General features: G+C 38.0%; 1 protein-coding gene and 1 pseudogene across 1 annotated transcript; both read right to left on the minus strand.

The window, feature by feature from the left end:
• LOC133537846 (gamma-crystallin M2-like) overlaps positions 1-3,299 on the minus strand; it is a 12,072-nt pseudogene extending 8,773 nt beyond the window's left edge.
• A 1,718-nt stretch (positions 3,300-5,017) lies between these two features.
• LOC133538210 (gamma-crystallin M2-like) lies at positions 5,018-8,583 on the minus strand. Its single transcript, XM_061879607.1, has 3 exons — positions 8,429-8,583; positions 8,112-8,354; positions 5,018-5,408 (listed from the first exon to the last, which is right to left on the minus strand). Exons 1-3 carry the CDS (start codon positions 8,435-8,437, stop codon positions 5,136-5,138), a joined length of 525 nt encoding a protein of 174 aa, XP_061735591.1. The 5' UTR covers positions 8,438-8,583; the 3' UTR covers positions 5,018-5,135.
• Between the last annotated feature and the right edge of the window lie 4,081 nt (positions 8,584-12,664).

A 12,664-nucleotide genomic window follows, 5' to 3' on the forward strand; every position in this document is an offset into this window, starting at 1 on the left:
TATAGCGCCCCTCAGAGCTATACGTCCCAAACCAAAACAGGAACCTTGGCTCAATGAAACCACGCACAGCTCGGCGTGAGTGGCGAAGGGCGGAGCGCAAGTGGAAAGGGGATCACTTGGAAGTCTCCTATCAAATTTTAAAAGAAAACTGTCAAAATTATCAAAGTGTGGTTAAAGCTGAGAAAACAAAATATTTGTCAGACTTCATTTTAAATAGCATCAGTAAGCCACGTGTTCTTTTTAATACTATTAGTAATGTTCTTAAATCGAATTCAGCCACTTCACTGGAGATGACAAGTGAAACTTGTGAAAAATGTCTCTCCTTTTTTAATAAGGTGGCTTCTATTCGGGCAAATCTTTCTCGTTTTCCATTAAGTTTTAATGTGGCCACTCAGTGCTCGACTGTGTTCTGTCACTTTGAGCCTGTGTCCATGCCTGAACTTACAGGAATAGTCGGCAAGCTAAAACCCTCGTCATGTCCCACAGACCCAGTCCCCCCTCGCTTTTTTAAAGAAATCTGGGACACTATTGATTTGTCTGTTAGGAACATCATCAACAGCAGCTTGATTTCTGGCTGTGTCCCCTCCTTTTGTAAAAGAGCTGTTGTTGAGCCTTTGATTAAAAAAAACAGGTCTTGATCCGACAAGTTTGTCATATTATCGGCCCATTTCCAAATTACCTTTTGTGTCAAAGATTTTGGAGAAATGTGTTCTGGCACAACTGCAGCCTTTTTTAGATGAAAATAGCACTTTAGATCCATTTCAGTCTGGATACAAAGCTTTGCACAGTACTGAATCTGCACTTTTAAAGTTTTTTAATGACTTGCTTTTAATGTCTGATTCTGGCAGCTCTTCCATTTTTGTGCTTTTAGATCTTACAGTGCCTTTGACACAGTCGACCACACAATTCTTTTAGACCGCCTGAGAGACTGTGTGGGTGTCAGGGGGACTGCGTTAGCGTGGTTCAGATCTTACCTGTCTGAGAGGTCCTTCTTTGTCAGGCTGTGGGACGCCACCTCCTCTTCTGCCCCGCTTTACTGTGGTGTCCCCCAGGGATCTATTTTAGGCCCCATCCTGTTCGCTCTTTATCTCCTCCCTCTTGGAGATATTTTTAAGAAACATGGAATGTTTTATCACTTTTATGCAGATGACTGCCAAATTTATATGCCGATTTCAAAAAGCCACGGCCCCCTGACACCCCTTCTTAACTGTCTATGCGACGTCAAGGCTTGGTTAGCCCAGAATTTTTAAATAATGAATGAGGGAAAAACGGAAATTTTAGTTTTTGGTCCGGCCCTCACTGACTTCGGACCATTGCAAAATTCTGTGCGTCCCAAAGTCACCAGCCTTGGCATCACTATAGACAGCGATTTTAAACTAGACAAACAAGTCAATGGCGTTTTAAAATCGTGTTTTTATCACCTTCGTCTTTTAGTAAAGGTTAAACCGTTTTTATCTTTTAACCTTTTTGAACAAGTCGTGCATGCTTTTATTTCAAGTCGCCTGGACTACTGCAATGCACTTTATGCTGGCATTAGCCAAAAAGCTCTCTCCCGGTTGCAGTTAGTCCAGAACGCGGCAGCACGACTTTTAACAGGGGCCAGAAACCGCCAGCATATAACCCCAATTCTTCAAAGTTTGCACTGGCTCCCTGTTCATTTTAGAATTGATTTTAAAACATTGCTGTTTGTTTTTAAATCTTTACATGTACTGGCACCTCAATATATCTCGGACCTTATCCAAATTTACATTCCTGCGCGCGCTCTGAGGTCCGAGAGCCAGTTCCAGCTCGTGGTGCCCAAGACCAGACTTAAGACCAGGGGAGACAGGGCCTTCTCTGTGGTCGGCCCTAAGCTCTGGAACACTCTGCCGCTCCATGTTCAAACTGCTTCCACAGTGGAGTGTTTTAAGTCTCGTCTTAAGACCCACTTTTATTCTTTGGCTTTTAACACTACGTGAATTGTGTGGTCCTCTGTACTCTGTTGTCCTCCATGTTTTTTAATACACTTTGATTTCTATTTTACTGTTTTAATTGATTTTACCCTTTAAAATAGTTTTTAATCATATTTGTTTTTATATTGTTTTTATTGGTTTTATATTTATTTATTTTTTGTTTTTATTCAGTCATTGGTGGAGCATAATATGTATGTGTATATATATATATGTGTGTATATATATATCCATCCATTTTCTACCGCTTATTCCCTTGTGGGGTCGCGGGGGGGCGCTGGCGCCTATCTCAGCTACAATCGGGCGGAAGGCGGGGTACACCCTGGACAAGTCGCCACCTCATCGCAGGGCCATATAAATATATATATATATTTTTTAAATTTAATTTAATTTTTTTTTTTTACAATTGTTTTTAACATGGCTGTGCAACACTTTGGAAATGTTATTGTTGTTTAAATGTGCTATATAAATAAATTGGATTGGATTGGGTTGCAAGAGTTGTATACATTAAATTATACTTACGACTCTAAATTATAATTACTAAAATACTGTATACATTTAATTGTGTTTATAAATGGGCCTAAATAACCACAGGACACAAACGACTGAGTAGCAACAATTTAAAGTGCATGCTGGATGCTAACCACTCATCCACTTAAAGCGCACCTACGGCCATTTTGTGGAGTTGATTAATAAAAATTACTATATGAGGAGGTTGCCTACAGCCACTGCTATTGATCCCTGTTTTGTTTTTGTTGACATAGTGCAGTTATTTGATTTTGTGTTCCACAAAATACAGGGCACTGGTAAACTTAATAGAGACATTATTTGCAACATTGACGGTATATCCTACCGTGGGGATGACTCGGCAGGACCTCAAAGTCACACCCAATACGGTCCAGTGTTGGTATTCTAGGTAGTCGTCCTTCTTCAGGTAGCACTGGCTGCCGGCGTCGTGGACTTTGTCGTAGATCATGAAGCATACTCAATCTTGATGGAGCCGCAGCGAGACTGGAAGGGCGTCAAGTCCACTGAAAACTGCGGTCGAAGAAGTCCTTGTCCTCATAAAAGACAATCTAGAAAAAGACAAATTGTGAGGTTGTCCCCGATAATGACGGCTGATTCAAGTAACTTTGTCAGCACGAAATGTAGTACCAAAGATCCCAGATTTAACCCAATGAGTATCACAAAAACAATGATATGTACATCGTTTAAATAGTGGGTTTTAAATTGTATAGGTTTATATGAATACATTATAAATAGGCTGGGAGAATCCGTGTATAAAAATTAAATAAAACCAAAACTTAAACAAAGAAATAATATTTATTTTCTCACCCCAACCTGGACCATCCCCCATCACAACAGTAGATGGAGAGACCCTGGTTGTCATGGAAACATCAAATCAATTTAGATTTTTTAGCAAATATTTAATAATAAAGTATATAGGGACAACCAATACATTTTCCTTAAATTCTCCTATGAAGATGGAGAGACCCTGGTTGCCATGGAAACATCAACTCCATAAGTAATTTGATGGTGCATTTTATTTAAATCATCTGTGGTACAAACAAATTCTCTGTTAACTAAAAAATATTACAATAAATTTTAACATTACATGAACTATTAAGACTGTCTAGTTTTTTTAATTAAATATTTATTAATATAGTATAGAGCAGGGGTCACCAACCTTTTTGAAACTAAGAGCTACTTCTTGGGTACAGATTAATGCGAAGGGATACCAGTTTGATACACACTTAAATAAATTGCCAGAAATAGCCAATTTGCTCAATTTACCAATTAATCTATATATATAAAAAAAATGGGTCATTCCGTCGTACATTTTTTTCCCTTTTACGGAAGGTTCTTGGTAGAGAATAAATGATGAAAAAAACACTTAATTGAATGGTTTAAAAGAGGAGAAAACAGGAAAAAAAAGAATATTAAATTTTTAAACATAGTTTATCTTCAATTTCGACTCTTTAAAATTCAAAATTCAATCGAAAAAAGAAGAGAAAAACTAACTAATTAAAATTTTTTGAAAAAATTAAAAAAAAATTTTATGGAACATCATTAGTAATTTTTCCTAATCAAGATTAATTTTAAAATTTTGATGACATGTTTTAAATATGTTAAAGTCCAATCTGCACTTTGTTAGACTATATAACAAATTGGACCAAGCTATATTTCTAACAAAGACAAATCATTATTTCTTCTGGATTTTCCAGAACAAAAATTTTAAAAGACATACAAAAAACTTTGAAATAAGATTTAAATTTGATTCTACAGATTTTCTAGATTTGCCAGAATTTTTGGGGGGAATTTTAATCATAATAAGTTTGAAGAAATATTTCACAAATATTCTTTGTTGAAAAAACAGAAGCTAAAATGAATAATTAAATTAAAATGTATTTTTTATTCTTTACAATAAAAAAAAAAAATACTTGAACCTTGATTTAAATTGTCAGGAAAGAAGAGGGAAGAATTTAAAATGTAAAAGGGTATATGTGTTTAAAAATCCTAAAATAATTTTTAAGGTTTTATTTTTTTTCTGAAATTGTCTTTCTGAAAGTTATAAGAAGCAAAATAAAAAAATAAATACATTTATTTAAACAAGTGAAGACCAAGTCTGTAGAATATTTTCTTGGATTTTCAAATTCTATTTGAGTTTTGTCTCTCTTAGAATTAAAAATGTCAAGCAAAGCGAGACCAGCTTGCTAGTAAATAAATACAATTTTAAAAAATAGAGGCAGCTCACTGGTAAGTGCTGCTATTTGAGCTATTTTTAGAACAGGCCAGCGGGCTACTCAGCTGGTCCTTACGGGCTACCTGGTGCCCGCGGGCACCGCGCTGGTGACCCCTGGTATTGAGTGACAATCAAAAAATACCAGTAAAAATATTAACACATTTTAAAATGATCCTTAAATTCTCCTATTAAGATGGAGAGACCCTGGTTGACATGGAAATGTCAAATCCATTCATAAGTAATTTGATGGTGCATTTGTTGAATATGTGATTCTTTTATTCAGGCTTCCAACGAGATCTAGAATGGTTTTAGGCGAACGATTTTGGCAGGACCACGTCCCAGGGAGCAAGAACAAAGGTCAATACGTTTAAGCACGGACGCCATTTTATTAAGCGTGTGAGAAAGTGCAAAGAGCAGACATTTGACAAGGATCTCGGTCTTCCTTAGAGGTCCATGAGGCGCTTGACTGAGCCCACCCTGGAGTTGGTGCCACTCCACTCGTTGAAGCTCCTGTATGTGCCGGGCCGTAAGTAGAAGTGGCGCCCCCTGTAGTTGGGCTGCTCGTACAGGAGCCAATGGCCGTCAGACACGTCGCACGAGTTGCAGTTGGACACGCGGAAGCGCTCTCTGAGGTTGGGACAGTCGTCGGTCAGCTCCATCATCTGACCATCCATGTCAAAGTGCTCATACAGCCTCATCCTGAAGGAACCGCGGTGCTGCAGAGAGGGGAGGTCAAAGTTTACGTCTTTTGGGTTTGATAAATTATTTTATTCTAATCATCCGTGGTAAAAAATAAATTCAGTTAGTTTATTGTAATAATTTTTTAGTTAATGTTAAATATTTATGTTAAACTGTTTAGATTTTTGAATTAAATATTTATTAATATAGCATATAGTGACAGTAAAAAAGTACCAGTAACATTTTTTAACACATTTTAAAATTCTGCTTAAATTCTCCTATGAAGTACAAAAAACTACTTTGAATATGTATATCAGGGGTCTCAGACATGCGGCCCGCGGGCCAATTGCGGCCCGTGAGACGTTATTTTGCAGCCCCCCCTCCCTAATATGAAAGTTTAATGTTAGTGCGGCCTGCGAGTTTTATATGAATGGCGCTTGACAGCGTTGTGTTATTTGGCTCCAAAATGGCTGTCTCAACGTTCTGGGTTGCCTACCCTTGCGTTAGTGGAAAAGAAGCAAATGAGTGAAAGCGACGGAGACGTTGCCATGGAGACGAGGGTTTTCTTACGTGCATGGCTGCAGTCACACCGCGACACCTGTCCGTCAGTAATAACAATGCCCGATAACCTGGACCAATTCAAACCGTTATTTCTTTTTTTTATTGTCTAATTTGCATTGCCTCACACGATGAACACTACATATATTTCTATATGACGCCCTCACTTTTTTGCGCTCGCGATCCCGGTACTATTATCCGACCGCTGTGTTGCTGTAGAGAGGAAAAGCGGAACGACACACGTTGCGGAAATAACATGATTCTCCGTGCGTGGGCTAAATACAAATATATTCCACAACCCCAAACATGTCTTTTTCAAAGCCTGCAGTAAAAAGAAGAGTTAGTGAGGAGCAAAGAAAATTCCAGGAAAAGTGGGAGATGCAATATTTCTTTGTTGAGAACAGGGGCACCCCGACGTGTCTTATTTGCACAGAAAAAGTTGCGGTGCACAAGGGATACAATTTGAAACGTCATTATACAACAAGACATGCTGAGGAGTATGCAACATTTTTTTAAAGAAATCTTTTCGTGCGGCCCAGACTCTGCGTCCAGTGGCCCCCAGGAGAATTGAGTTTGAGACCCCTGTTGTAAATACATTTGTATTTTATTATATATTAGAATATTTTAAAACAATAAAAATAATTCCAATTTTTTTATTCACATTTTTAAATTAAAGCTTAATATGATGTATTTTGATTAACCGTGACAATAAATAATATATTTTTGAAAATGAACACAGTTTAATTTTCATTAAACTCTCCTATGGACTATTTTTTTTTTTTTTTTAATTAAAATGTTTTGATTTAAGAAAATAATATAATAGTAATTTCAGTAACAGTGACAACATTTATTCATTTTCAAAAAAATTCCTAATGAATTAAACAAGATCATTTGATAGTGTATACATTTGTACTGTTCATATATTAGTAATAATATTTTGAAAGTAAAATGTATGGATTTTTAAAAATAAAAAAGATGAATTAATATAAAATAGTAATTATATCAACAGTGACACAAATTATCTTTTGAATTTAACCATTTTTTTCGTTTTCATTAAAAGAATTAAAACAATTAGATTGTGTATACATTTGTACTGTATCAAAAATTATTTCAGAAATAAAAAAAAAATTGTGGAAATTTTAAAACTAAAATGTATCCATTTTTTAATTAAAATAGAATCAATGCAGTATTGTAATAGTGAATATAAAAATATTTGTATGAAATGTAACATGTTTTAATTTTCATTCATTTCTCCTGCGTGTGTATGTATAGACTTGTATATATATTAAAAATACTTACCTTTTTTCATGAAACAAAGTCTTTACAGAAGATAGAATATTATTTGCCAAAGTGGTTGGACAGGCAGGTTTAAAAACAATTATATAAAATGTAAACGATTCCCTGCAAAATAAGAAAGGGATGATATACAGTGTGGCAAAAAAGTATTTAGTCAGCCACAGATTGTGCAAGTTCTCCCACTTAAAATGATGACAGAGGTCTGTAATTTTCATCATAGGTACACTTCAACTGTGAGAGACAGTTCTATTTTGGTTTCATCTGACCACATGACATTCTCCCAATCCTCTGCTGTATCATCCATGTATCCATTTTGGTATAAACTCAACTTGTCGTGTTTGGAGGAAGAAGAATACTGAGTTGCATCCCAAGAACACCGCACCTACTGTGAAGCATGGGGGTAGAAACATCATGCTTTGGGGCTGTTTTTCTGCTAAGGGGACAGGACGATTGATCCGTGTTAAGGAAAGAATGAATGGGGCCATGTATCCTAAGATTTTGAGCCAAAACCTCCTTCCATCAGTGAGAGCTTTGAATGGTTGACCAAATACTTATTTTCCACCAAAATTTACAAATAAATTCTTTAAAATTCCTACAATGTGAATTCCTGGGATTTTTTTTTCACATTCTGTCTCTCACAGTTGAAGTGTACCTATGATAAAAATTACAGACCTCTGTCATCATTTTAAGTGGAAGAACTTGCACAATCGGTGGCTGACTAAATACTTTTTTGCCCCACTGTATAGTGAAATATCATTATATTCTTGGATGTCAGGCTGCTAAAATGAAATCTTGTGAAAAAATATAATCATGCTCATTTTTGATTGACACGGTCAGACATGTATATTACATGTTTTGTCAATATATTTGATCTTATCTCAGGTTACCATGGGGATGAGTCGGCAGGAGCGCACGCAGTCGTTCATGCAGGTGCTGCCCATGTAGTCGGGGTTGTCGCCCCTGCTCACGAAGCACTGGTTACCCAGGTAACCCGGGCGGTCGTAGATCATGAACATTCCGCTCTCCACGCGGATGGAGCGGCAGCGGTCGAACATGGCCTGCAGGTCAGTGCAGTCGCTGGTGCACTCGTAGTGGCGGCCCCGGAAGTCCCTGTCCTCGTAGAAGATGATCTGGAGGTACAAAACAAAGTAATTATTCGTGGAACACGGGGGAGGAGGGGATAAAGTGTCTTTTGCATGCTGACCTTTCCCATGTTTGCAGCCTCAGTGTGTTTTTTTTGGCAAACAGACAAGTGTCACGCTTTTATACACACACGCACACACACCTTGTTGTCAGCACAGATTCTGCAGGAGTCTTCTTCGTCCTCTGGGCAACATTGTGCAGCTTCTAGAAAGAACCGCCGCGTCCCTTTTGTTTGCTTGAATGGAATCCTTTCTATGGCAACGGAAGCGTTTTAAATGGAGCTCTGGAATCAGGAAAAAGACGCAGTCAGCAACATTTCACTCGTTGTTACCTACAGAGTTGATGGAAGTTCTTACATTTGGTCAGTTCTTAACCTCAACCTCGGGACTCCCTCCAATATTAACCCTCAATTAGTAATCCTACTGTTGATTTTAATCGTATTAAATATTTAGAACTAACCTACTTAGCGTTTGCAACCTGGTGAAAGCAAGTGTTAATCACAAAGATTATTTATTTAACACAAACCTTAGGCTTAGGTCTGGCCAGTTAGAAAAATAAGTACTAACTGGGGTTGTCCCGATACCAATATTTTGGTACCAGTACCAAAATGTATTTCGATACCTTTCGATACTTTTTTGAATAAAGGGGACCACCAACAAATTGCATCATTGGCTTTATTTTGATAAAACATTTTAGGGTACATTATTATATGTTTCTTATTGCAATATAATCCTTGAATAAAATAGTGAACATACAAGAAGACTTGTCTTTTAGTAATAAGTAAGCAAACAAAAGCTCCTAATTAGTTTGCTGACGTATGCAGTAACATATTAGACACATGAACAATAACAAGATCTGCTCGCTCAGTTACAGCTCATTTTTATTTTCTATTACCTATTCTGTGTTATGTGTTTTATGTTGCACAATTGAACCCGTTTTCAAACAATGGCAATAAAACTGTTGTGATTCTGATTCTATTATTTTTTCAAAATTCTAAAGGACAAACTGTAAAAATTATTGATTTACTTGTTGTTCATATACTGTTAATATCTGGTTATTTTATGTTTCGACATGTTCTATCTACACTTCTGTTAAAATGTAATAATTTTTCTTTTGTTTGATACTTTACATTAGTTTTGGTTGATACCACAAATTTAGGTATTGATCCGATACCAAGTAGTTACAGGATCATACATTGGTCATAATTTAAGTCCTCACGTGTCTAGGGACGTATTTCCTGATTGTAGGAGCCTAAATGTTGTTTAAGTTAATTCACATTTTATGGAAGATGCTTCATGTTTATTGAAGCTCCTACATTAAGCTGAATAAACAAAAAGTATCTTCCATAAAATGACGAGGAGCCATAATGTAGGAGCCTAAATGTTGTTTAAGTTAATTTACATTTTACGGAAGATGCTTTATGTTTATTCAGCATAATGTAGGAGCCTAAATGTTCAAATAAAGTAAATGGTCCCATTTTAGCTGAATAAACATAAAGCATCATCCATAAAATGTATATTGAACAACATATAGGCTCCTACACCGAGTTTATAAACATAATATGAATTTTTTAAAAAGGAAAACAGATTTTGTGATAATAAATACTGATGTAATCATAACAATATCAACTAGAAACGCTATTGTACTTAGTATCATTACAGTGGATGTTAGGTATAGATCCACCCATGGCATTTGTTTACATTCAGGCGCGCTAGCTTTTGTTAGCGGTGAGGCCGGTGAGCTATTGTATCCTCCTGCGATGTGTAGTGAAACATGTTTAACTCTTTCTCATACTATTGATGATACTGGTAAGAAACTTTATTTGTCGCCATGGAGGCGAGGATTAGTGATTTAGAAGTAGCTGAAACACTGCAGACTGCGGTAGGACGTTCGCCGCTAGCTGGCCATGTCTTGAAGTACCTCTTCCTGAGGGCATTTCAGTGGTATAACTTCACCTTTATCGTTAGTTTTTAGGCCAAATGTGTCCATTCTCCTTTTTCTGTCTACACACTGTCTGCTTGTAAATTCTGTGTGTGTGTGTGTGTGTGTGTGTGTGTGTGTGTGTGTGTGTGTGTGTGTGTGTGTGTGTGTGTGTGTGTGTGTGTGTGTGTGTGTGTGTGTGTGTGTGTGTGTGTGTGTGTGCGTGCGCGCTGCCGAACATGCTCCTCTGCTCGTAAAACCAGCAATGCCCTCTCGGTAACAGTTCGAGATGCTACCTCAGTAGAAACATTTAAGTCTCATCTTAAAACTCATTTGTACTCTAGCCTTTAAATAGACCCCCTTTTTAGACCAGTTGATCTGTCGTTCCTTTTCTTTTTCTCCTCTGTCTCCCTTGTGGAGGGGTCCGGTCCGGTGGACATGGATGAAGTACTGGCTGTCCAGAGTCGGGACCTAGGATGGACCGCTCGTCCAGAATCGGGACCCAGGATGTACTGCTGGCCTGTGTATCGGTTGGGGACATCTCTGCGCTGATGATCCGCCTCCCCTTGGGATGGTTTCCTGCTGGCTCCACTTTGGACGGGTGTCTCGCTACTATATTGGATCCACTTTGGACTGGACTCTCAATTTTATGTGAGATCCACTATGGATTGGACTTTCACAATGTTAGACCCGCTCGACATCCATTGCTTTCGGTCCCCTGGGGGGTGGGGGGTTGCCCACATATGCGGTCCTCTCCAAGGTTTCTCATAGTCATCATTGTCACTGTCACCGAGTTTTTCCTTGCCCTTGTGTGGGTTCTAACGAGGATGTCGTTGTGGTTTGTGCAGCCCTTTGAGACACTTGTGATTTAGGGCTATATAAATAAACATTGATTGATGTCACAACGTGACGTCATGCCCGGGAACCGTTACTTTTCAGAAGATAGTACCGTTTTTGCCTCATTAGTACCGCGATACTATACCGGTATACCGTACAACCCCACTACAGAGTTGATGGAAGTTCTTAACCTCAACCTCAGGGCCCGCTCCAAAATTAACCCTGAATTAACAAACCTTAGGCTTAGGTCAGACCAGTTAAAAAAATAAGAACTAACCAAATATACTGCGTAAGAAGGGACTCACAAATAACTGACGAAAAATGAATTATGTTGTGCTAAAATAAACTCATGTCTTAACTGTCAAAAGAATTAAAGTGTAAATGAAAATATAACTTCACCACTTTAGTCATATTTTTTGTGCTTAAGAAACTTCTCGGACTTAAGCTCCAAACTAGTGTTTGATTTTGTCATTACTGCCACAAGTGGTGGAAAAGTGTATTATAATTTAACAAACCACAGCTAAGAAACCTATTTTGGCTGCCTTTTATGGTTTAAAAAAAGAAAAAAAACACTGAACACCTGTGATTTGAAAACCATTTCAGGTAGGTAGGTGGTTTTGTCATGTCTTTGCACAAGTACAACAAAACTTTGTTTTCAGCACAAACCCATTTAAGATTAGACAAACAGTGTACAGGGTTACAGAACAGGAACGCTGATGGGTCGCCACAAGGCACCCAGTAAAATATGGGGAAAAAAGGTAAACACTGGTTTAAGATGAGTTTTAAAAAAATACAATCTAGACTGGACTCCTAAGGGGGGCCAGTCTGGAGTGGGGAAAAATCCCCATAGCAAAGCACATATTACAACATACATCTCGCGACTTGCAACGGTGGGGGGCATGGGGGGCTACGATGGCGGGCTGCAGCACTTTAGGCACTGCCCAGCCATCTATCACCACTAAGGGAATCACATGACTACCTCTTGAAGCTCATAGAAAGAATGCCAAGAGTGTGCAAAGCAGTAATCACAGCAAAGGGTGGCTATTTTGAAGAAACTAGAATATAAAACATGTTTTCAGTTATTTTACTTGTTTTTTTATTACGTACATAACCCCACGCGTTCATTCTTTGTGTTGATGCCTTCAGTGACAATCTACAATGTAAATAGTCATAAAAATAAAGAAAACACATTGAATTAGGTGTGTCCACAGTCGTGGTCGAAAGTTTACATACATTTGTAAAGAACATAATGTCATGGCTGTCTTGAGTTTCCAATAATTTCTACAACTCTTATTTTTTTGTGATAGTGATTGGATCACATACTTGGTCACAAAAAACATCCAGTGTCTCCCCCAGAAAATGTGTTAGTTAAGGTGGTGGGAGGAGGTGTTGCCCAGGATAGGCGGCTGGACGAGGAAGGGGGTGGGTGGTTGGTGGGATGGAAGGAACAGTGTAACTTGGCCTGTCGCCATCACGTCTTCACCTTATCGCTGTCGCACACAGCCTGGGGCTGGGGGGAATAGACTACAGACTGATTACA

The sequence above is a fragment of the Nerophis ophidion genome, linkage group LG19, assembly GCF_033978795.1.
Source record: "Nerophis ophidion isolate RoL-2023_Sa linkage group LG19, RoL_Noph_v1.0, whole genome shotgun sequence".
NCBI classification, from domain to species: Eukaryota; Metazoa; Chordata; class Actinopteri; order Syngnathiformes; family Syngnathidae; genus Nerophis; species Nerophis ophidion.

Excerpts from the sequence above, each read along its gene's own strand:
- LOC133538210 (XM_061879607.1), bottom strand. Across the intron at positions 5,409-8,111 it reads CCTGCCGACTCATCCCCATG|CACCGCGGTTCCTTCAGGAT; the intron begins GTAACCTGAGAT and ends CCCTCTCTGCAG.